This window comes from Hypomesus transpacificus, chromosome 10 (assembly GCF_021917145.1).
Source record: "Hypomesus transpacificus isolate Combined female chromosome 10, fHypTra1, whole genome shotgun sequence".
Classification (NCBI taxonomy): Eukaryota; Metazoa; Chordata; class Actinopteri; order Osmeriformes; family Osmeridae; genus Hypomesus; species Hypomesus transpacificus.
In genome coordinates this window covers 3,822,099-3,847,659 of record NC_061069.1, presented here as the reverse complement: position 1 = coordinate 3,847,659, position 25,561 = coordinate 3,822,099, and the positions used below count along the sequence as shown (strand labels likewise).

Here is a 25,561-nt window from a genome sequence, read left to right as displayed (position 1 = left end):
AAAATAAATACAACATGGATATGTAAATACAATTCAACAATCTAATGTAAGCGACATGGCCATTAAGGGTATCATAAACATCAACAACATTGTTTGTTTGGTTACAGAAGGTCTCCAGCTGCATCCCAGCCTCCGGTCACCAAGGTCAGCCTGTCAGGTGAGTCCAGGCCAACGAGTCACACACTGTTACACTGTCCACAACGTCATAACATAGAGGGATTCATATTTTCAACCTATAAGTCGTTTGTACTCTTTTCATAAGGTCTAGAATAGACGTGTCCTGTTGCTCCAGGGAGGAGTTTGTGTCTTACGGGCAGACATACAGAAAGGTCTCAAGGCTCAAATGAAAATGGCATTGTTGATATTTACAGCTGCTCTGTCCTGCTCTGTACTGTGGAACTGATGTTGTCAAGATGGGTCCAGGAGGCCAGTGTACTTGGAATCGAACATAGAAACACAGCAGTACAAAAACCCTCCTTCCAAACGTGCACTTGGATGTGAAACACATGTTTATTTTGCAAGTACACAACGTTAGAACTTATATCCGTGTAGTTAGCTATGCAGCCCCTTGATAAAAATGCATAAATGTAAATAAACGAACAATAGCGACACCTACAAACTTCCCTGAACTGACAACTTATCAGACAGAGGAGTCATAGTTAGACCGACGGAAAAGAAAAGAAAAAAGTGGCAGCACGTGCAGAAACACATAAGAGAAGGATGAAGGAGGGGGGGGGGAGGAGGTGGTGTGAAGGAGGAATCTAATTCCTGTTTCTCTGGTATCCACGTCCATTGACGTCAGTCAGGTCCACACACAGGTTATTTCTACTTCCTTGTGGGCCAGATGGCCCAATGCAGACCCTCCACCCCTCCTAGCAGGAAAAAACAGGAGTGTGTCATCATCCTTCCTTCCAGCAGGGCTCCCCTCTGGAACTGAACTGACTTCTCTCAGGCTGGGACTCAATCAAACTCTTAATAACACACAAGCGCCAGGTTTCCAGTGGTGGCCTAAAAAAAAACGTTCTCTCCTCACCTGGTTCCATGTCCTCCTCTGTTCACAGAATAACACAGTCGGGTTTATGGCAGTTGGTTTCATAGCGTGATTTAGCAAAGCTTTTTCATCTCTGTTGATTTGACATCCAAACCTTTTGTTATCAAACCGGAACCTGACTTCTGGCTGATGTGGTGTTGTTCAGAGAGTGAGACCATAACAAAGAACAATGTGTCAACCAGGGAAACATCGCCTCATATCCTCTCCTATGTGCCGTGGCACTCAGGTCTGCTCTGTTTGTCTACTCAATAGAATTTCATGGACAGGAAAAGGGAGAAAAAGCAGAATCCTTTGTGCTTTGCGTCAGAGTTTTGTGGCCTGTGGAGTCGGTGAGCGCCCAGCGGGGTGGTGGAAAAGACATCTGCATTTTTCCACCTGTTAAATCTCCAGAGAGAGAGAAAGAGAGGACGAGAGAGCGTGAGATACAGAGCGATGAGGTAGGAGACAGAGAAACGTCAACAAGTTGACAGGCACCCGGGAAGGTCAGAATAAATCAAAGTAAATGACCCGACCAGTGTCAGTGCGTGAGAATGGTCGAGAGGAGACAAGGGGGCCTGAGATCTGACCAACAGGCACGTTGTCAATCCAGCCTGTTATTACTATGGCCGTAGAAAAGTCAACGTGAGGGGATCAAACGCCGCCTGTCATTCTGTTGGCATGTTGGCAAACATTTTGCTCCAGGTCTTGGCTTCCTCTTCTCTAGTCTCGTGAGCTATGCAACTAAGCAGCATTCATTGCTGAATTAGATTCTAGGCTTTTTCCTGCAATGCGGTGTTGATAAAGGGGGTTTCTGAAGGAAATGCGTGAGCACTGACGCTGTTGGCCATCTGAGATCAGCAATTCATCTGTAACTGTTATCACTAGCTTTAGCCCAATATCGTCATGCTAGCTAAGACGTGGTTGGCTAGTAAATGCAGTAGAGGGGAGCCTGCTGATCTTATTTAGAGGGACGAAAATGATTGTGTACTCTGCGCATACGTGTCAACTGTAGCTGGATCAGTAATGTAAAGTCTGGACAGTGTTTGGGTATCAACATGTGTTTGTGTTTTGGTGTGACTGTTGCACAGCACTGTCCTCTGAGTGTGGTTTTCAACAATTATAGACTACATATATGTGCTTACAAGTACTGTACATTCACATATTAGAGGTGTGTGTGCGTGTGTATACATGTGTGCGTGTGTATATATGTGTGTGTGTGTGTGTGTGTGTGTAAGCATGTGCATATGTGAGTACTCTTTCCCACAGTGGTGGTGATCTGATCATGTGACCTGTCAGATATGTCATAAAATTAGCTAATTCTAACTAAGGACATTGCTCCTGCACATATATTCATGAGAAACGGCACTACAGGAAGTGTGTGTGTGTGTGTAGAGGGTGTGGGCCATGAGCACAACATCCACGCACATCTACCTGTTGTTTCTTGTTTCGTCACCATCACGTCATGAGAATTAAAACCAATATAACAGGTTTACTTTACTTTTACTGAGTGCAATTATATTCTACTGAGTATATGTTATTATGCTGGTTAATGGGTAATACTACTGTCCTTATTATACACTAATATTTACAGTATACTATTATAGAGTACTTCCAGTATACCAATTATAGAATATACAGTACACTATTACAGAGTAATTAATGTATACAATTATAGAGTACTACTTACAGTATAATATAATTGTAACTATAGTGTATACATGCATACAAAACATTTATAAAAAAAATATTTCAAAAACATTGTGTATGCGTGCGCGTCTGCATGTGAACCTGTATTTGTGACAGGCAGTACGAGCTGGAGAACCCCTCTCAGCAGAGCCTAGAGACTGAGGGCCGTTTGTAGCTCTGGGCTCAGTACAGACAGTGTCACACTGTCCACCATGTCCAGCCAAATGACATCATCCCCACGAGACACACAGGGGGGATGGCCTTTGGAAAACCCCTTGTCTGCACATGAAGCTTCCATGACAAACACATGGGAAACACTTAGACCCAGGATGACCTGCTTGGTCCTGAATCCTGAGCTTCCTAGTTTGGAGTTCAATAATGATAACATTGCTATAGGCCTGGTTAGGGATAGTTTGGACCTGTTCAGTTGGACATTTGTCACCTGTCCAGGCTGTGGACTGTGGTCCGGTCCAGTCTGAGTAGCTCCACTCCTGTTCACCCGGTGGCTCCGGGTTTTCCCCCGTCCCGCCTAGAGCAGGGGACCCTGAGGGCTGGAAGCGTGCAGCCTGGTTAAGTATTTGAATTATGTTATTGACGTCAGCACACAGCCATAAAGCTGACTGCCGCCCATCCCATTCAGTAGACTGTGCCAGAAGCGCTCCATGGTCCATTGTGAAGGCTTGTCAAACAGGCCCAGAGCTGTGTGTGTGTGTGTGTGTGTTTGTTTATGCTCTGTGTTGCTGGCGAGCTGACTGTTGTTTCGCTAGTTTGGAAGATTAGGCCACTCTTGTAAACCTTCAAGAGTCACAGGCTAGTGTTGCTTGTTTTGCTGTGGTAATACACCCAGCATGACACTGGCTTCTGAGTGCACCAGAAAGCCCTCACCACACAACCTTAAAACATATGCCACGGGTAACTCCATATCAAGTGCGTAATACATGTATATATGTATATAGACACACTCACTCATACACACAGTTTGTGTGTGTTGTTATCACCCTGTCAAATGTGTCTTTGTTTATCGTTTGTTGGATGGTGGACTTCAAACGAGGTGTTATGATGTTGCTGGGAAGTGAAGACTGTTGGTCTTTGTCCGTCAGAGCTGTTGAGATCTTGGTTTCGTTCTCTGTGAGGCGTCATGAACATACTTCTGGATGACTCTCTGATGACTTTCGGATGACTTCATCAGCTGTTGTCAGTCGGTCAGGTGAATCATTCATTCTCTCTCTCTCCCTCTCCGAGGCTGACGCACGTACAGGAAGGTGTGTGTGCGTGGCAGGGCTCTGTTTAGGGGTGATTCAGTGTGGCTCCTCTTCCTCCTCCAAGCCCACATGCATGTACACATGGATCCTGAGCCACACACGCGGGGACTGAGACATCCTGTCAAATCACTCAGTCTACGAGTCCTTAGTCAAACTCTGCTTTGGGACCATACAGCTCGTAGTTTTTTCTCTGAAATGGGCTTGACTTAAAGGGAAATAGCACATTGCAACCCAGGGAGCTGTTTGCTGGATATGAAATATATGTCTCTTTTTTTTCTTGTCCATTTCCTCTCAGGTATCCAACCAATGTAATGTCAGATACATGGGGTGAGTAGAGAGCGAAAGAGAGAGGGACAGAGAGAGAGAGAGAGAGAGAGAGAGAGAGAGGGGGAGAGAGAGAGAGAGAGAGAGAGAGAGAGAGAGAGAGAGAGAGAGAGAGAGAGAGGGAGAGTGAGGGAGGGAGAGAGAGGGAGAGAGAGGGGGAGAGAGGGGGGGAGAGAAAGGGGCAGTGTGAGACGAAGAGGGTTTGGGGGCAGAGGGGTAGACAGCGCTGCCGTTGGACATCTCTCACAGAGGCCGGTCTGTGGGCCTGAGAGAGGGACTGGGATGGCGGGAGAGGAGGAGAGAGGGAGGGGGAGAGAAGAGGGGGTGTGGGCCTGCTCCACACACTGAGGGCTGTTGTCCTCCTCGCCTCCAGCATATGGCCAAAGCATTAAGACCACCGCTGGAAAAAAAACCAGACCGCCGTCTGGAAAAGTACGTTGAAAAATGTCTAGGAGCAGCCTCTCTGAATGTGACTGGGAGCGTGCGTCACTCTTTGACTGGTGACAATGGGAAATGTCACCTGACCAACGTACAGTCGTGTCTGTTGTATTCATGAACAATTTGATGTGAGGCTTGATTTACCAGTCCTGTCTGCTTCCATTATGTCCCTTTACTGTCTTGAATCTAGACGTAAACAACTGCTCTCTTACAGGAATGGCGATTCCAATGACTCATGGTTCAGTGTTTTGAAATTACCTTATTTGACACTTGAAAAAGCTTGGATCCCCAGTGACTAATACCTGATTTCAACACCTTTTTGAGTCAGGTCTAAAGGACCATGTGACTTGATCGAGCACTGGTTATCAAAGATTGGTTACCAAATTATTGATAGTCTCTCTGTAGAGATTTAAGATTAATGTAAAAGACTGTGTTGACTTCAACCTGCTGTTGTTGTTGTTGAGTCACAGCTCTGTCAGTGATATTATGGGATAGACATTTTCCATTACACCATTACCAGTGTCAGTCATTTTTGCCTTCACATATCTGGTCAGTCTATCCTAGTCCCACCGAACGACCCAGGATGAAGTTCTGGACCCTGCCCAGCTCCACCGCACTATTAGGATCATCCATCCCTCCCTACCCTGGTAGAACCCACGGGTGGGTTCCATGATCCAGTCTGCTGGGCTCTGGGACTGCTCCGATGCCTCTAATGGTCTTTATATATCCTCTTTGAGGTGAAAAGGCGGGATGTGGTTGAACCTTCTTGGCAGGTTCCCCCCCCCCCCCCCCAGGCCCAGGGGCAGCAGCTGGCTCCAGCTTACCCGGGCCCCTCTCTGATCCTGCTCACCGCTCTCTCCTCCTCCTCCACAACAACCACCGTACCAGTATCCTCCAGCCCCTCCATGGCTGCCCTACTCCATGGGATCTCTCTCACCCCTGGCAGCTGTCTGGTACGGTGCCGTGGTTTGGCGCTGTGAAGGATCGCGCACTCTGGCTGCCGTCACTGCGCCGTCGAGCCCTTTTGATGTGCTTTGATCTGCTTTTTATTGACGTAAATTGCTGAGGCGCGCGCCAGCCGTCCCGTTGTGCGAAGCGTATGGGGCAAACCTTTTCCACATGCGAAGTGTGTGAAGTTGAGATCAACCCTTTCCCCCTCCCCCCCCGCCCCAACCTTGAAACAGCGTTGGAAGTTGAAAGGCCAAGATGCCTTCAGTCGTTCCAGATGTGAAATGAGTTGAACCATCATCTGCTGCTTTGTCATCGTGCCATTTGTTCAGGATTGTCGACCGTCGAACTGGAAAAACGCTCTAGTCCAGATAAACAGACTCCGTTCCGTGTTTTGTGTGAGTCCGGTCCTGGAGAGGAAGCTCTCTGGTTTCTTTGGCTCCCAGTCAAACCCAGGTCTGGAGTCCCCCCGCCCCCCGCCCCCCCCCCCCCGTCCCCCGTCCCCCAGCTCAGGGAGTTAAAGTTTGCCTCTCGTGTTGCTTGTGCAAACACAGCGCTGGGCTTTTGATATCATTTTTTTTCCTTCCTTCCTCTCTCTCTCTCTTGTGTGTGTTTGGAGGGGATCTGAGAGCAGAGCTAGTTTGTCCAGGGTAGAGGCATGTGCTGCAGAGCGAAGTCTGGACATGGCTAGCATGTATTCAAAGATGAGAGCATGTGCAGGATGTGCTGTGGAAAGACAGTTCTGGAAGGATTGCATTCTGCAGAGTGGAGATAAAAATCTTAATATGACAGCCTCAAGTCATGATGTTCATCTCCACTGTGTGAGAGTGAATGTACTACCCCGTTTCTGAAAACTGCTGTCATTTCCTGTAAGGGGATGCATGTACACCTGCAATATGTGTGTGTGTGTGTGTCCCACCTCAACCAGTGTGTGTGTATGCAAGCATCTAACCAGATATTGCACTGTTCCAGCTGTCACAAGCAGCTCTGTAGTGGACTTGAATGTGTCTGTAATATTGTGAGTGTATGAGAAAGTTGAAACGCAATTGGTGGAGTCAAGTAAATCATTTAAAGTGTGCATGTATGCATTGGTAAACGGGGGAAAGGCTTGTGTGGGGAGGGGGAGCAAGTACACAAGCCCCCCCCCCTCCACACACACACACACACACACATACACCCAGCACCTTAGACGGGGGGCTCAGTGACACATCAACACCACAACGCTGACCGCCGACCCAGCACCACAGGGTTGAGGAAGTGGAGAGACTGGGGGAGAAAGGGAGAGAGAAAGGGGAGAGACTGGGGGAGAAGGGGAGAGAGGGAGGGGGAGAGACTGGGGGAGAAGGGGAGAGGGAGGGGGAGAGACTGGGGGAGAAGGGGAGAGGGAGGGGGAGAGACTGGGGGAGAAGGAGAGAGACCGGGGGAGAGACCGGGGGAGAAGGGGAGAGGGGAGGGGGAGAGAGGCACAGAAAGAGGTGGATAGAGACTGAAAGAGGCAGGGGAGAGAGACTGAGGGGGAGGAGGAGGAGATACGCTCGGAAAGGGAGGGGAGGAGAGAAGCCGAGTGGGGAAGAGGGAAAAGAGGCCAGAGGCAGACACCGACAGAGACGAGCAAGATAGAGAGTTTGCGTGTGTGAGAGACAAAGAGAAAAGGAGCACTTTGGCACCAGCCTGCCCGTCAGACACACTGAGAACGCCCCATAGGATGAAGGAGCACCGCGTCTCTCTTCACACCTCCTCACCTCCAGGACATCCAGGACCCCCCGGTCGACACAGCCACACGGCCCTGGGCCCTGACTACGTGTCTGTGTGTCTGTTGACAGACGATTCGTACCAGAAGCTGGCCATGGAGACCATGGAGGAGCTGGACTGGTGTCTGGACCAGCTGGAGACCATCCAGACCTACCGCTCAGTCAGCGACATGGCCTCCAATAAGGTAAGACCCGCTCACAAAACCACCCGACCCGCAACCCACAACCCAACCCTTAACGTAACACAAACTTCCAGCACTGTAAGACACATGGACCAGGTCCACAACACACCCACAAAACCCATTCTCAACCTGTCAACCGTGTCTGGTTAGATAATAGATGTGAATCTCATTTAGAACCGTAGCCAGTGGGTCAGTCTTCATGTCAAACCTGTTGTGGGTGTTGCTTTGCTTGTGTAGGTTTTCACAAGGATTGCCGTATCCTTTTTTCTCAGTACTGTGCATGCAAAATGAATATTAAACCGCATTGACGTACTTGCAAAGTGAGAGCTGTCTTGTGGTTAAGTGTGTAAACAAGTGCCAGTGTTAGACAGACAGACTATAAAACGCACCAACAATGGGCTGTTTGCATATTGGACCTGAGAGGAATGTTGTCTTTGAATAATATCAGGCTGGCCTCCGGTTGTTGTGTGTAGTTTTGCATAATAGCTTGTAAATGATCCATATATTTCCTTACATTTACTGGTAGGGTGGTGTGCTTTAGGATAGAAGAGCACTCCTGGGTTGTTGAACTTACTTGCCAGTAGGTCTCGCTGTCTTTCATGATCTTATCGTGCCTTTTGCCTTTGTCTACAGTGTGCCTGGCCAAGTACCCAGAGCTAGGCTAACTGAGCTACGCTAATTGAGTGATGCTACGCTTAGCTACGCTAAGTACACTGTATAACCTAGGTTCCCAGTAAATATGCTGTTACAAGGTTATGTTTTTTTGCATAGTAATTGGCTGTTGTAAATGGCAACAAGATGCTAAGCTTTCTTTGTCACTGGAGGGCTCTGCTGGTCCACTGTGCTGTACCCAGAGTCCCCCGACAGTCCCGTTGACTGCATAGCTGCGTGTGCAGGAGACCTTCAGACGGCGCCAGGAGGGGTGGTGTTGTCTGGGCCTGCTACGTACCGTAGCACTACGGTGTCTTTGTGGTCAGGAGGAGGGGCGAGGTGGAAGCTTTGCAGACTGTGACCATGACCATGACAGGAGTTTCCTGTCACTTCCTGTGTGATTTCCTCCCCGACCACCAGACTACAATGGCCGTCCACCGCACAGCCAGGGCTGGGCCCAGGCCTGATACTGTAAACCACGTCAGTGGCACGCTAACACAACACCCTGAACACTCGCCAGGACCTCAGATAAATGTTCATGCTGGCTGTAGGTTATATTGCTGAGTCATAGCGCAGAAGATCATCAGGGCACCTTGCACTTTGGGGAATGGGGAGGAGGAAAGGGTGGATACAAGGTCATGGTGTTTGACTCTGTTTATCATGTTGCAAAATTTAGAAAATACTGGCCTACTTATCTGTTGGGAAACAGAGTGTGTAGAGTGTAAAGCTTGTAGTCTGGTGGGCTGAGCTGGATTTTTCACCTACGCAACTTTACCGTTCAGGCCTCAAAGGCAAACCTGTAAAAACGCCTACACACACACACACGCACAGGGTTGAGGACAGACCACCAGGCCTCTCTCCTGTCCATAATAAAGGACCAAAGCCCGTCACAAGCAAATGAAGGGCACTTTCATTTTTCCAAGACCACAGGTGTGTCCTGCACCAGGACCACACACACTGCAGGACCACCGGACAGGCCCGGATGGCCTCAGAGCAGAAATGCGCCGCCCTAGCCTAGCCATCATTAGCTTAGCCACAGGTCCTTTCTGACGTTACCACGGGCCTTAGACAAACAGCACCATCTGAATCCAGTTAGCGGGCTAGCGTTGTGGGCTAGCATTGTGGGCTAGCGTGCGAGGAGCGCGCCGCTCCAGTAGGAAACTCTAACTCACGTGTGGTCAGGCCTCTTTGAAGCCCCGCCGTCTCTGCGAAAATGACGGAATTATTGAAACAGATGTAGTGACTAGGTCAGGAGCTTTAGCAGGGGGAAAATGGCTGTTAAATTATAGTATGACGACCATTATTGAGAGGTTGAAGCGATTGTGGTGGAGTGTTGAGAGAGCTAACGCTCCATCGTCTGTTTGTACAGATATCACAAGCTTTTACCTGAAAACACTGACCATGAAACATTCTAGAAGTATGTCATCCCCACACACCCAAGCTGAAACTTTGGCTCACGGAAAAATTTGTGTTTTGGTGCCAACCTCTGCCCCCCCCCCCCCCCCCCCCCCCCCCGCACCCAGCTATGACCCCGAGCTGTTTACACGGCAAACAGGCAGCCAGAAGCGGGTGAACGTGGTACGTGGGGTTGGGGGGAGGGTGAGGCACGTGTAGACTGTTGGGGTCAGTCTGGGCTCCTGTCAGAGTGTCCGTCTGAGCCGTAGGGTGTGGGTGCAGCATCAGGTTCACTCACCAACCAGGGCCTCCACCTCCTCCCTCCCCCCAGGACCACCTCTTTCTGTGGAAGCAGGGAACAAGGCCAGGGGAGACAGCAACCGCAGAGAGATGACGCCTGGTTACGAAATACTCAACCGAGTAATTTCACTTTGCTCTAAATGACGTGACAGCAGCATTAAACAGTCTAGTATTTGGTAATGAGGGATTTACCTGGAGCTGTGTTGGTGTGGAGGTGGGGTTTAGGGTAAGGCTGTGAGTGGGAAGGGAGCAGGAAGGTGTGCTTCCTAGGAAGCTCTTCTTACCGGTAAATGACCATGGTGGTTTACTGTAGTTCAGATTTGAGGCGAGGCAGGGGGAAGGAGGCGTGGTCTGTGACGGAGGGGAGGAGCCTCAGGTCTTCCAACACGCCGCACGCCTGGCTGTCACTTCAGTCAAGTTTATCGCTTCAGGTTTCCTGCCACGAGAGAATAGACGTGAGCACACAGAGGAAGCACTCGCACGCTCACAGATAAGCCTCTACACACTGGAGACAAGTTCAGACAAGAAGTTTGCAGACTGAAGAAAAATGGGACTATGTTACCCTGAAAAGAATGAGATGTTTGGGATTCGGACGAGTTGGAAACAGGTAGGTTCCTGCACAGTTATAGAGTACATTTGAAGAAAACGGTTCCTCCGATCGCTTTAAATGTTACAAAGTTACGTATCCTTAAACTCTAGAAATATTTGGTTACTGAGCTGTCTTAAAATATTGTGTTTTAGTACGGAAAATTGCTAAACGCTTTCATCATCCATTTACACTCGTATTCTTTTCCATTTATGAAGTGAAAACAGTAATGAAAACTGTGCAAAATGTAATCAATATTCAAGTAAATATTAAACTATATAACCAGTGTATTTTGCAGAGGTCATGTTGGTGGCTGGGGATTAGGATCAGCTGACAAAGCTGGTATTGTGTGGCCATTATGTAAAGCCAAAGAGGAAATAACTAACTTTTGTATCCAGTTATGACAAAAAAATATTATTTTTATTTTCAACATCAAAAATGTTAATGTATTATATTTTTTAGGACAAGCATACAAACTAGTAGCTTGCTAAAGGAACTAGACATCTAGTTGTCCCTTGCTTGCCAGCAACCGCGTTAAGTATGCTAAGTTACAGTAGCACAGTGACTCTCTTACTGAGAACTCTGTCTACCCACAAAGTGTCTTTTCTTGCGTCATTGAAGTATAACTGTTCGTCTTGCCAAAGAAAGGGCAATTGTCCGTTATGACGGTACGCTGGCCTCCTTGACACAACAGAATGTGTGAGGTGACGGCGCGTGTTGAGTAATGTATCCTACACAACACTCATGTATCAGTCAGCAGGCCTTTAACGTATGCAGCTGTGGTTTATCAGCATGGCTTCTAGGGGAAAGAACTGACACACACACATACAGAACACAGTGTGGTGACTCACTGTGGTCACAATATGCTGCTCTTTTTCTTTGCTTAAGGATGAATAACAAGTCCCCTTTCAATAGAATCAGGCTAGCGTGATTCCAGGTCTTAGTTTTATGAGGTTTCTCTGGAGTTTAAGTAACTGTCTCTGGCAAGAGGTTTTGTAGGCCGCTATTGCAGCCAAAGCTTTGAGTTGTGTTTTAGGAGTTTCAAGTCAAGTGGAGGAGGACTAACTTGACTGCCAGATGGCACCTGTTTCAGCCACAGACTGCTCGATGTCAAGCAATAAGGGGATAAGAAATCTGTGATGAATAAGGGAAATCATGTGACCCATCTACGGTTGGATTTGCAGCTGGACTCAGGAACATATGATTCCAGCGTTGAAAGGGGTTCTCTAAGAAAAGAAACAAGGCAGAACTGCAAAACATCAATGCAGCTCCACTAGAACTGAGTAGTGAGAGACAGAACCACAGATAGCTGCTGCCTTCTTCCTGAGCTCAGCAATGCACTGCAGAGTAACCTGGCGCGTGCGCGTGTGCCTGTGCGCTCGTCCGCACTTGTACTCTAGTGCATGGTGGGATGCACTGTGTTTGGATGAGAGACACAGACTGGCTCAGTAGGTCACGTGACTCTGTTGCCATGGCGTTCAGGTTGTAGCGTAATTGGTGGCGCCCTGGCATGCTGCAGACGACCGACGTCCTGCTTGTGTGTTCCCCCCTCCCTCTCTCTCTCCTCTCTCTCATCCACGCGCTCTCCTCGTTCCCATTCTCTTCCCCCTCTCTCATCCACCCTCTCTCTCTGTCTCTCTACCTCTCTCTTCCACCCTCTCCCTCTCTCTCTCTTTGTCTCTCTCCCTCTCTCTTCCACCCTCTCTCTCTCTGTTTCTCTCCCTCTCTCTTCCACCCTCTCTCTCTCTGTCTCTCTCCCTCTCTCTTCCACCCTCTCTGTCTCTCTCCCTCTCTCTTCCACCCTTTCTCTCTCTCTCTCTGTCTCTCTCCCTCTCTCTTCCACCCTCTGTCTCTCTCCCTCTCTCTTCCACCCTCTCTCTCTCTCTGTCTCTCTCCCTCTCTCTTCCACCCTCTGTCTCTCTCCCTCTCTCTTACACCCTCTGTCTCTCTCCCTCTCTCTTCCACCCTCTCTCTCTCTCCCTCTCTCTCTCTCTCTCTCTGTCTCTCTCTCTCTCTCTCTCTCTGTCTCTCTCCCTCTCTCCTCCGCTGGGAAACGGAGCCAGCAGCAGCTGCTGCAGACGAGACAAACACACGCCCGGCTCGTCTCACGGTGCCAGATAGCATCTGAGGCGGCGCGCAACGTCGCCGCCCGCATGAGGGACGCGGCCACGCGTCGTCCCTTCCTTTTCACCACAGTACAGAGAACCAGCCGGTCCACCCTGGTTAGAGGAAGCAGGAGCATTAAACATGCCTTATCTGCAAGGGCTGCATCGGAGGCTTAGGGGGGGGTGCTCCTTTGATAGACAAGATTGATAAGTAAATCAAACAGAAAGAGAGGGTGTGTGTGTGTGAGAGAGGGAGGGAGGGATCTTTGCAAAGAGGGAGAGCGCGAGGGAGAAAGAGGAGGGGATTTTGCGGAGAACTCGAAGTGGGAGGGAGAGAGAGAGAGGAGAGGGAGAGAGAGCGGGAAGAGGGATCCAGCTGTGCTGAGCAGAAGAGGGGAAACACTAGCAGGAGAATAAAGCAGGAGCAGCAAGAGAAGCAGAGGGTTGTCTCAGCCAGCCACAGGAGACTTGAGGCTGGAGCCCTCTTCCGCCTCTTCATCACGATCCTATTTGGCGTGGACACAGAGAGAGACCGGTGAAAGTGGAAGGGGGGATTACCTCTCTCCCCCGCTTAGGTCCAGAGGGGATTCCACGGTCAAAGGAAAGATAGCGAGTGTAGCTAGCCACCTGTGCACAGACTCGTATCAGTCACGGAGGATTGGGTTGCGGAGCGTTCAGCAGGGGCCACAGGGGGCTGACTCTACCCCTGTCTAGGGGCTCTGTCGGTGGGGCTTTCATGGTGTGAGAGAGGGCTGGTGGTGGTGGTGGTAGACGTGGTGCGGGGTCCCCCCAGAGAGAAGCACAGGCGGGGCTTCTGCTGGGGAGAAGCAGGGCTAGTTCAGCACCATGCCCGAGGGCAACTACCTGCTCTCTGTCTCCTGGGGCTACATCAAGGTGTGTGTCCTGAACAAAGGCGTGTGTGTGTGTGTGTGGGGGGGGGGGGTCTGCTTGTTCGTGTGTCAAACTTAATCTGGAACTCATAACAAATATAGGCTGGTCTGGGACGATAGACAATTTCCTTGTATGGTCTACAAAAATGTGACTTCTCCCAGTGGACAATGACTCTGATGGAAATTCCCTCAACGTGGCTATGTTTTTTCCAACGTTGTTTGTTTATACATTCAACCTAACGTGATCTGATCTGTTTTTCTCCAGTTCAAGAGGATGTTGAACCGAGAGCTGACCCACCTGTCGGAAATGAGTCGCTCTGGCAACCAGGTGTCAGAGTTCATCTCCAACACCTTCCTAGGTAAGTGTCTCAGTCACGTCCAAGTGACATGCGCGCACACAAACCATACACTGATAGACAGTCTGTTCTTTTCACGTGACGGGTATTCATGAGGTAAATCCAAATGATTTGAAAGGTCAAATTCTTGCTGTTCTCTCGGTATGACACCTGCGGGCAGGAAGGTCAGCGCGTGTGCCCGACTCTTCAGGGTTACCATGAGCTCATGCAGCGTACCGGAAGGGCTAGCCTCTGGTCTGCACCACTGCTTTCAAACCAGTCAGATCTGGTTTTCAGGAGTGTTTCCCTCGCTCTCACTGCGGCGGGGGTGGGGGGTGAGGAGGGGGGGGGGGGGGGGGATGACTTCAGTCTGGAGAGGGAGAGGACTGTGTGTGTGTGGTTTGGGGCAAGCCTCTGTATTATTCAGCAGTGTGGCTGCAGTGTCTCCCTGCATTTGACAGCTCCAGAGCATAGTCCATGACTCCCAGTCAGTTAGTCAGCATGTGGACTGGGGCTAGGACTAGAACGAGCAGCATGGAACTGCTTTTTCTTGACTAAAACGAGTGCGCGTGCCTTGAAAACCCCTCCGCGCGCGTCGAGAAAAGACAGGCGACGAACCTCTGAAGCAGAAATGTCTCGATGCCCTTGAAGCTGCTAGCGTCTCTCAGAAACAAAGACGTGCTTTGTGCATGGCAATGGAGTAAGGGGGAGGTCCTATGAGATATGGCATGTGCCCACACACACACACGCACACACACACGCACACACAGAAGGAGCACAACAAAGGGGACATCACCTGCGCCAGAGGGCAAACCACCAGCATGGTACCAGCATGGCACCAGCGTCTCTGCAAACAGGACCTCTGAACACGAAAAGGCCCGTTTCCTTTTCTCCGTACTGTTATTGTTTGCGTCACTGCGTTACACCTCTCGACCTCTCTTCCCGGAATTGGTGAACTTGTGAAGGTGTTTGTGAAAGGGATTGTAAAAGCGTTCCGTGCTTCCGATTTAAAAAAAAGTTTCATTTAGCAGCAAATTATTTTGTATTTTTTTTATTTGGGGTGTCGGGGTATTTTTGCGTGGCACGTAAATAAAAAAGCGGTGATGAGGCGCTGAGGAAAGGAGAAGGAAAGGAGATGGAAGGAAAGAGAGCACAGAGATCTGACAGATGCAAATGGAATGAGTACGACTACTAAGATCCTTCAATAACTTTGTCTGTGGTCTCACATGTCAGAGGTCAAGTTTGGTCATGCACAAAGCAGCAAAATAACGCTTTCTGCTGTTTTTCTCTCTCTCGCTCCTTTTCCACCCCTCCACCCCTCTCCCTGTCTCTCTCTCTCTCTCCACCCCTCTCCCTGTCTCTCTCTCTCTCTCGCTCTCTTTCCGTCCCCCAGACAAGCAGAACGAGCTGGAGCTGCCGTGCCCCGTGAAGAAGGGCCGGGAGAGGAAGAGGAAGCAGGCGGGCCAGCAGACGGGGATGATGACCCAGATCAGCGGGGTGAGGAAGGTCAGCCACGCCCCCGGGGACTCGGCGCTCAGCCGCTTCGGGGTGAAGACGGACCAGGAGGACCTGCTGTCCAAGGTGCGGGAGAGCGTGGAGACACGCGCGCGTGCGCCATCCAGAGTGTCATCATCCCCTCCCTCCCGTGGTTGTAGTCTCGACTCACCCCCCCCCCTCTGTCTCTTATTCACATCAGGACCTGGAGGACATCAACACCTGGGGTCTGAACATCTTCAGGGTGGCCGAACATTCCCACAACCGCCCCCTCACCTGCATCATGTACACCATCTTCCAGGTGAGCCTCCTTCTACACACACACACAGGCAGACGCACACACACGCAGACACACACACACACTTTAGTATTATACGTCAAAGGAATAAGGAAGGAGTGACTCACTAGTCCAAGGTCTGTATGTATGTGTCTCTGTTTGACTGAATCAGTTTGCTTCACGTCCTGTTATGCTGTTCTTAGAACATCTTCTAAATGATGACTAGACAGAGAACCACCACGGTATTATGAGCCAGTGAGTCACTCAGTCCACCGCGCTCATCTTCTGAACTCCAGCTCCTTCCACTGCCGAATCTGTCACTGAATCATTCCAGTAGTATTTGCCCACAAAAAAAATTAAGTTCATTCGAAGTGAAGTTCCCTAACCATCCGAGTACTAGGCTACAAAACACTACTGCAGTACATGGTAGGCTTAAGTAGAACCCGACGGCAGTAAGCTGAGTGTGTTTTTGGTGTGCAGGAGCGAGACCTGATGAAGACGTTCAAGATCCCGACGGACACGTTTGTCACGTTCATGTTGACCCTGGAGGCCCACTACCACTCTGACGTGGCCTACCACAACAGCCTGCACGCGGCCGACGTGGCCCAGTCCACACACATCCTGCTGTCCACCCCTGCCCTGGACGTAAGACTCTCTGCTCTGCTCCCTTCTCTTCCCCTCCTCTCCTCTCCTCCTTTTTCCTCTCCTCGAAGCTGCCTGCCTCTCTCCTCCCTCTGCTCTCTCCCTGCCTTCTCCCCTGTACTCTTATCAGGCCCAACTCCACTCCACACAGCATGTCTTTAAGTTGCTGTTGTGGCTGCAAAACAAATTGAGCGTCCTACGATTTGTTTCTTTACACTGTGTGAAACTCACAAGGTTTCCTCTTCTCACGCTGCCCCTTGTCCAATCACAGGCCGTCTTCACCGATTTGGAGATCCTGGCGGCCATCTTTGCGGCAGCCATCCATGACGTGGACCACCCGGGTGTCTCCAACCAGTTCCTCATCAACACAAGTGAGTACAAACCATGTCACACCCTGACTCATCAGTAGGTATTGATTTATGGTCTGTGCCAGAGAATGCTGTATTTGCTTGCTGTGTCTTACCCCATCTCTCTGCATCTCTGTTTGTCTGCTCTCCCTCTCTGTCACAGACTCAGAGCTGGCTCTGATGTACAACGATGAGTCGGTTCTGGAGAACCACCACCTTGCGGTGGGCTTCAAGCTACTCCAGGAGGACAACTGTGACATCTTCCAGAACCTCAGCAAGAAGCAGAGGCAGTCCCTCAGGAGGATGGTGATCGACATGGTGAGAGGACACCGCACACACACACACACACACACACACACATGCACACACACACACACTAGTCTCACCCCTTCTCTCCCTCTCTCTCTCACCTCATCCTCCTACTCCATACACTCTCCTTTACCTTCTTCCTCTCTCTCTCTCTCTCTCTCTCTCTCTCTCTCTCTCTCTCTCTCTCTGCCTCTCCCTCTGCCTCTTTCTACCTTTCGTATGTGTTGATTCTAAGTGAGAGTGTCTCTGTTGCTGTCCCTCCAGGTTCTAGCTACAGACATGTCTAAACACATGAGCCTGCTGGCTGACCTGAAGACCATGGTCGAGACCAAGAAGGTGACCAGCTCAGGAGTGCTGCTCCTGGACAACTACACCGACAGGATTCAGGTACAGACACGATCAAGTCACACACAACAGACACACACACATGCATACAGACATACTGTCACAGGCAGTTATATACACACACAAGGACAGTCACACACAACACATACACACTACCGCATAAGGGACTCACCCTGGTTCTCTGACCCCCTTCCAGGTGCTGAGGAACATGGTTCACTGTGCGGACCTGAGCAACCCCACCAAGTCCCTGGATCTGTACCGCCAGTGGACCGACCGCATCATGGACGAGTTCTTCCACCAGGGCGACCGGGAGAGGGAGCGAGGCATGGAGATCAGCCCCATGTGTGACAAACACACCGCCTCGGTGGAGAAGAGCCAGGTGGGACACACGCACACGCACACGCACACAAGAACGTTGTTTCGACCACTTGCTTCTATCCGTCATGACGTCGTAGCCGTTGTTATGAAAAGGAGTGGATGTGTCTCGGACTCCTCGCCAATGCTGCCTCGCAGTCACGTGACAGGCAGAGTCACGTGACAGGCAGAGTCACGTGTGTTTCCTGAGGTGCTTCTCTAACCTCATGGTCTCCCCCTCTCCTCCCCAGGTGGGCTTCATCGACTACATCGTCCACCCCTTGTGGGAGACCTGGGCTGACCTGGTCCACCCCGACGCCCAGGACATCCTGGACACCCTGGAGGACAACCGCAACTGGTACCAGAGCATGATCCCCCAGAGCCCCTCGCCGCCCTTCTACAGCGGGGACGCCGAGGGGGACGGGGACGGGGAGGGGGACGGGGACGGGGACGGGGAGGGGCGGGGCGGCTGCGAGCAGGGGACCAAGTTCCAGTTTGAACTGACGCTGGAGGACGAGGGGCGGCCGTGCGGACAGACGCAGACTCTCCCCGGTCCCTCCTCCCCCGACCCCGCCGACACCAGCCCGCCGTCGTGACCTCTGACCTCACACTGGCGGCCACACCATTGGCTGTTCCACAGCGGCTCCTTTTAATTGCAGTGGAGGAATCCTGCAAACCTGGCTCTCTGGAGCTGCCCGAGAGGGCCTGACTGACTCTGGGGGCCCCCCCTGGAGAAGAGTGGGGGAAACCCTGTAGCTCTTTGTCTCAGAGCTCCCCTGGGAGAATAACGGTGTTGGAAGGACGGCCAGACATGAAGGATCCACTGGAGGAGTGTAGAAGGCAGTGCCAAGGCTCCCTAGCCACATGGGGCTACCTCCTTTGTTTGGACTAATACTGTAGAACAGTAGAGAAGGATAACTATGTCCAGACAGACGGGAGACACGAGCACTTTCACTTTTTTGTTGTTGCTGTTGTTGGGTTTCTTCATTTGTTTTGAAGAAGGTTTACTTGTTTTGTAACACTTGTCTGGAGACAGTGTGTACCTTTTTTTACCAACCATGTCTTTAGTACGTCATGTTTTCTATAATTTATGGAACAAAGTGAAAAGATGTGAAATGTTTGTTTTTCTACACAAGAATATGGACGGTGTGTCTCACAAGTCAGAAAATTGTGCAGTCTTCCCAATGTAGGCAATATTGCAGCATATTCTCAAAAGGATTTGGGGATATCACTTTTTAATCATGTGACTTCCAAGCACAATTTGCACTTTTTGACGGATCGAAAAAGAAAGTGTATCCATTTTCTTTTCTTAAATCCCAATTTAAAGTCAAAGTTATTCGTATGCTCTAATAAATGGCACAAATCAGTGTCAATACCAGTGAAGACAAGCTCCCTAAAACATCAAAAGCACTCACAAAACCCATCAGTAGTTTGTATTGACACAAACTCCCTTTTATTTCCTAGGGGAAAGAAGTAAAATCAACCAGTTCCAAAGACGTTCAGAGAGAAGCACTTTAACAGACAAACTGCCACTAAGGAGAGATGTAGAGAGCCTTTTATTAACTCCTGCACCCAAAAATGTAATTCCTTATTAGACCCATTAATTGAAAAAATGATTTGGCCAATTCAGCTAAAAAGATTTTTATGTTTTTTTACTTTCAAACCTCGAAAGTTAAATCCTCGCGGCTGCTATTTTACCCGCCCAACACGCATCCTCCTGCATTAGGAAAAACATCCTCCATCAACACAGCCTGACATCATGTTGATGTGGTTCAAGCCAGATCTGTATATGCACAACTCTCCTGATCTGGCAGAACATTTCTAACAACAACAATGAACGTAATTTAAAGTTAAGGATAAAAACAAGTGTCATCCTTTTTTCTTTTTTGCTCAATTGAAAGGTACTGCAAAGTATGCTGCCATTCCTTTTAACCTCTTGTTTAGGGATGTGAACATTCCAACCCTACGTGTGTGTTGCATCCATACCTTGTATTCACCTTGAACTGTTTATTTATTACCATTCCATTGTACCTGTAAATAGAAATGTATTCACAATCTAGTTGCAATTATTAATATACGCATTTATACACATCTGTCGTGGTGTTCTATGAGTCTATGAAGCAATATCCTGTTTTATTTCCTGAGAAAAGTGCTCAGATCTGCACACACCGTTCTGAAGCACAATGTGGACGAGGACTGTCGACACAAACACAAGAACTTCTTTTTTTTTTTCATGTGTTGTTTTTTGAGGAGACAAACAATATTTGAAATCCACTGCAATTTATTCATATCTGTGAATCCAAAAAATATGTTTGTATTGTTCTCAAACACCCTTGTATTGAGGTGATGGGCGATAGTAACTATGATCCTTCGTAATGAGTCCAACGGCTGGATTGTTTCCTACTAAGTACGGTGACGGGTCACTGTAGTTGGAATAATGACATTTTTTTCAAATGGGTTCTTTATACTTTCTCACACAATGTATGGTAAAATATTGTCTGCTCCATTCCAATAAGATCATTAAAATCAGCATGAATTACTTTTTTGTGAGTCTTTTCCTATATCCAAGTTTTTGACTGCAGAAGTTGTGTGCTGCTCTGTGTATAGAGGTGATGGACTAGTAAGGTACGGGGACACAGGTGACATGGCCGACACAGGAGACACAGGAGACACTTGGAAACTGGGATATGAGGCACAGGCGGCACAGGGACACTGGGATATGAGGCACAGGCGGCACATGGACACTGGGATATGAGGCACAGGCGGCACAGGCGGCACAGGGACACTGGGATATGAGGCACAGGCGGCACAGGGACACTGGGATATGAGGCACAGGCGGCACAGGGACACTGGGATATGAGGCACAGGCGGCACAGGGACACTGGGATATGAGGCACAGGCGGCACAAGAGATACAGGGACACGGGAGATCCAGTGCAGGAGATTCAAGATTACAAGGCACAGAACAGACACGGGGGGAGGAATGTCAACAGGAAGTGGAGAAATTGCCATGCTCACCCTCCCATGGCCCAGGCTAGCTACGCCCAAGATATCAGCTCAAATAGAAATCAACATGAGGGTCGGTGCAGTTTATAAACACAGCAGCTATCTGAAACCAGAACTGTGCAGGACCTGTGGGAATGACACAGAAGGACAAGCAATACTAGATGTGTTTTGTTGTCCATCAGGGCACACAGCCTTACTGTCTCTGTTACAATCATCTAGCCCCACTTAAAGAAGGAGTTACACTAATAACATATTACTGCCACTGAAACCTCGCCCTGTATCGTATTTCCCCAAATTCAGGGAAAACGTGGTGACTGTTTACTGTAAACACGCTTGCACAAGGCCAGCGTTTTCCGTTGTGGTCAGTGAGGGCCGGGTTGCCTTGGCGATGGGTAGATAGTTTGTTTGGGACTTGACTTGTGGTCCTGTGGTCTGTGGGCTTCTGACGTCAATGGGCCAGGAAGGTAAAGCGGGCGGTGAGGCGTGGGAGGGGGTCCAGGAAGGGGGTCCAGTCCTGTCCGACTTTAACCCGGCAGCAGCAACAGCATCCATGGATGGAGCATGTGTACCCACCCCCTCCACACTCTTCCACATGTGGACCCACCTGGACCCACTCCTGCTCCCCACTCCTCCTCCAGGCAGGCTGTCCAGGGGCCCGTGGGGCCGAGGAAGGGAAGAGAACCACTTCCAGTTAAACAAACCTGTTCTTTCTTGATCCACATTATGAAAATAAGTGTCTTCCTGGAGCTCGCCTGTCCAGCTGCTGCTTGTTTACAGTCTGGCTGACAGTGGAGACTGACGTCCACCAGCCAGTTGGCTTCCCAGGGGGAATGTGAAGGCCAGTAGCTGCGGCTGACAGCCTACAGCCACATGAGGCTGTAGGCTGCAGAGGCGAGCTAAGAATTGTCTTTTCATCTGCAGATGCAAGCCTTGTCGCTGTTGTATTAGATCAAGGTTCGGGTGACCTCAGTTTAAAAAATTTTTTTTTTAAGTATGCAAAAAACAACTAGAAGTATTCTCTCATCCCAACTTTCCAACAAGGAGCGTTTTACCAGACTTTTAACAAAGTTTACCGTATGTGCCAATGCTGAAATCGGGGTAGTGTTAAAAAAATTATGATAAATGATAAATGAACAGGTATATAACTATGTGTTTCTGAGCATGTGTGTTTGTAAGAGTAAGCGTTTGTAAGTACAAATGATGAAAGGACCAGTTCAACATTCCTAAAAGTCACAAATAATTGAAAAGAAAACAATAGCATCTGTTCTGTTCAGTGTCTATGACTGATGGCTTAAATGTCTGTAAATGTATGGAATGAATGTCACATCACACATAATCCGCAGCAAGAGAACATCTCCAAACAGGACAGATAAACAGGACAGGTAAATAGGACAGGTTCTTGGACCCTGCCACTGAAAAGACGAGGAGGAGAACAGTGTTAGTCTGATCTTCCCATCTGAAGCCTGGAGCCTTCAATCCCACATGTCGGCAATATTACTGTACGTCAAGAAACTGTCATGTATCTTATCGGTGGTATTTTATTCATACTGCAGAGATTTCAGGTACTAATGTATCTGCACATTGTGGCATGTTCTGTATAACAACATGCACTGCTGTGTCTATGGGATGGAACCATTGATAAATGGTGATGTGCACTGAGCAGCTGACTGCATGAGGCTGGGGAGAGAGAGGTAGAGAGAGAGAGGTAGAGAGAGAGAGAGAGAGAGAGAGAGAGAGAGAGAGAGAGAGAGAGAGAGAGAGAGAGAGAGAGAGAGAGAGAGAGATTGGTAGCAGTTTGACATTTGTGGACGTTCCTGAGGGCGCTACCCTGCCGGCCTTCAGTCACAAAGGGAACTTGAGGACATGCAAGAGAACATTCCCATGGAGATAGAGCACACACACTCTCACACACACTCACACACACTCACACACACTCACACACACTCACACACAGGAGGGCAGAGGCGCATCCTGTCATTCTCGGTCAGTGAGGACATGATAAAGAACAGCAGCCCTAGGATTGAATGCACGCACTCTTTCACACACACACACACACACACACACATGCACACACACACACACGCACACACACTGATGCACACAAACGCGAAACCATGGCTGACATATTGGTTGAGTGGAAATGGTTGTGACACTTAGAGATGTAGGCAGTCGCCTGTCACCAAGGCCAAAAAGAACTGACTTCTTAAATGTATGTCTTGAAATGTACAGTAGTGGTGCTAAATCACACAGTCTATGATAACCCTGGATGGATATAATGGAGTAGTACCATGGCTAGATTACAATGGCTGTCCTCGCCTCACTGAGGACTCAGCCAGAGACAGAGGGATGTGACAGAAAAACATGTAGTGTCTCTATGTGTGTGTTAGTGTGTGTGTGCTGGTTGTGCAGGCTAGGGGTGGTGAGTAAGGCAGAGGAAATATAAACATTCGAGACGCTTAAGAAAACAGACAACAATCAAATTTCTCAGAGTTTAACCAGGGTGGCAGTTTAACGGAAAATTCTGAGATACCATCAAACATTTTGATCTCGAAGGTGATTCATTAAAGCCTCCATGGGCCCTCCCAGACGACCTTCCGAGAATCTCTTAAGATAACACCTGTGCTCTATAATACACCACTGTACAATCCCAGTCAAGTATTTCATTATTCACAACATCAAACATTTCTTATTATTCTTTTTAGCTGGGCCTGACCATGTGATCCAATCAGCTTACAGTAAATGAATAGGCCCCTAGACTGTAACCAGATCATCAATATGCCTTTCCTATGGTTACTTAGAATTCCATTGTTGTGTTGTTGTGGATTCCCGTAGGGTGGTTTACAGGAGGCACACTTAGCAAGCGTTTATCTGGCTTCCTCCCTGGCAGCTGAACTGTCCGGTCCTCCTGGTACAAGACCTCCTCCGGACCTCTGCCTTGCCCAGAGAGGAGCAGCTTCACGTAGGCATCAGGGCCCGAGCATGGCCCTGGCTGCACGTCGCTCCCTGGAGCTGATCAGGGAGGGAGATTAGATGAGCTGTTGTGACGGGTCTGCCCAAACTCAAACTGATTAGGGTCAGATAACTGTGCAGCGTTTGTGTGTGTGTGTGTAGTTGCGGATGTGTGCGTGGTAGTTGGGTGTGCCTTGTGTGTGTGTGTGTAGGGGGGTGTTTCCAGTTAGTGCGCGTGCGCTGTTTGTAGTGTGTATGTGTTGTAGTGTGTGTGTTGTACGTGTGCATGCTGATGCATGCTTATGTGTCGTCGTGTTTGTACCCTCTACGCGCCTTTGTCTGTGGGGTTGTGTGTGTCAGAGAGGCAGGCTGGCAGGCCTACGTGCAGATCGGCGTGCCACTGTGGATGCCATGCCCTGTCTCCCCTCTCCGCCATGTAACACTCATTAGCCGTCTGGCGACCCTCTTTTCCGGCCACTCTCTGTCACAAAGTATTTTTAGAAACGTTTTATAGTTATCACTGCCTGGTTTCTCTGTGATGTACGACGGCCAAACACAAGAGTCCTGATGAGGTCTGGGTCCCAGGTTTTAGTTTTCTATTGTAAATTTTGGCTGAATACTCTCTTGTGAAAACAGTCAATGTAAGATACAGTATCATGCCTTCCGACGTGTTTGTTATCATGGAAGAAACTGAGGCTGTGACTTACTATGGCTATAATTTCATAGAGCAAAAGAGAGATGTGAGAGTTAGGATCTCTAGTGCCATCGTGTGTACAATACAAGACATAAGGAAGGATGTATTATTATTATTATGTAGAATTCTGCATGCAGTGTTTGTGTAATACTTTGTGACTTACGAACGTTACTGATGAAAACATCATTTTTATTTCTTATTAAATAATAATAATACAAATAATAATAATGAAACACACATACAGCGTAAAGTAAAAATTGCTTAAGAATAAACTAGTGCCAGTTTATATACAAATATTTTACAATGTTATTGATCACAAGTTACCTTATTTAATTCAATCAATGACTATAGGCTACGTCACCCACATGTATTGATTGACACAGGCGATCAACCATGAGGTCTGCTATGACCACACTTATGATAATCGCAAACCGAACAGCGTCATCCAGCGATCAATAGCAATTTTTAGATCACATAGTGTAGCCTACTTGCGCTATTTAAACAAAGGATCAAACATGTATTTATTTATTCATTTAAATATGTATTACTTGGGCCCCGCAGAGAACAGGACTCTGTTCGCCAAACAGCACACAGCCCGGTAAGAAAGACTAAAGAAATCCCTCATGTAGTATTTCGGAGAGCAATGTTCGATCAGCAGTTCCTGTCACTAAATGCGTTGCTTGGGATTTTCATCTGTTGGTGCCTGTTACCAAAACGTGTGTTATTCAAACTACACCAACATATTATTCCAAAGTTAGCTATAGGCTATGGCTTAAGCAAGACAGATGCCCAGCTCAGTTCATCCTCCTCCACAGCCCAGATTGGGCTGTAGCAGGACTCCTAATCCCAGCAGATCTGTTTTGAGGGCATCTGCCCTTGCGTAATCAGGTGTACAAGAATATAACAGCAGTTCTGGTGTCCCACGCCAAGTTCAGCACCATAATCCTATTAACGTTCACAGTGAGAAGTGGACAACATGTGATGATCATGACAGTTACCCGAGTGACTGGTTGTGGAAAGCACACGCTGGGCACCTAGAATCATCTTTCTCCCTTTAAATTGTTCCTGTTGTAATCATGCGTCATGAGAGAATAAAATCCTCAACCACACAAGGAGAGAGAGTGTGAGAGATGTCCTTCTTCGTGTGTGTTTGTGTGTGTGTGAGTGTGTGTTTGTGTGCGCAGTTGTCCGAATGAATGTCAGATTGACAGTCATCCACATATGGATCGATTAACAAACACAGCACGGAACACACAAAGAAA

General features: G+C 48.8%; 2 protein-coding genes across 5 annotated transcripts in view; both read left to right on the top strand.

The window, feature by feature from the left end:
- Positions 1 to 2,891, top strand: part of lrp8 (low density lipoprotein receptor-related protein 8, apolipoprotein e receptor) — a 40,747-nt gene extending 37,856 nt beyond the window's left edge. The window contains exons 13-14 of the mRNA XM_047026923.1: positions 108 to 144; positions 2,834 to 2,891. Coding sequence (XP_046882879.1) covers positions 108 to 144; positions 2,834 to 2,891 — 95 coding nt within the window. The remainder of the gene's footprint in view (positions 1 to 107; positions 145 to 2,833) is intronic.
- LOC124473075 (cAMP-specific 3',5'-cyclic phosphodiesterase 4B-like) lies at positions 102 to 20,190 on the top strand. 4 transcript variants are annotated; one of them, XM_047028328.1, is made up of 11 exons: positions 102 to 157; positions 7,512 to 7,624; positions 13,814 to 13,907; positions 15,277 to 15,464; positions 15,580 to 15,678; positions 16,135 to 16,299; positions 16,568 to 16,667; positions 16,807 to 16,961; positions 17,217 to 17,339; positions 17,494 to 17,676; positions 17,903 to 20,190. In XM_047028328.1, exons 2-11 carry the CDS (start codon positions 7,535 to 7,537, stop codon positions 18,245 to 18,247), a joined length of 1,542 nt encoding a protein of 513 aa, XP_046884284.1. In that variant the 5' UTR covers positions 102 to 157; positions 7,512 to 7,534; the 3' UTR covers positions 18,248 to 20,190. The 4 variants fall into 4 exon arrangements, with proteins under 4 accessions (XP_046884284.1, XP_046884283.1, XP_046884285.1 ...); XM_047028327.1 differs by lacking the exon at positions 102 to 157 and having other exon boundaries at positions 7,207 to 7,624; XM_047028329.1 differs by lacking the exons at positions 102 to 157; positions 7,512 to 7,624 and adding an exon at positions 10,199 to 10,574.
- Positions 20,191 to 25,561: the final 5,371 nt, after the last annotated feature.

What these genes read in the sequence shown, in the direction of transcription:
- LOC124473075 (XM_047028327.1), top strand. Translation starts at nt 7,394, where the DNA reads ATGAAGGAGCACCGCGTCTCTCTTCACACCTCCTCACCTCCAGGACAT. An exon ending in TGTCCACCCCTGCCCTGGAC is followed by an intron (nt 16,300 to 16,567) that starts GTAAGACTCTCT and finishes GTCCAATCACAG; the next exon opens with GCCGTCTTCACCGATTTGGA. An exon ending in CCAGTTCCTCATCAACACAA is followed by an intron (nt 16,668 to 16,806) that starts GTGAGTACAAAC and finishes TCTCTGTCACAG; the next exon opens with ACTCAGAGCTGGCTCTGATG.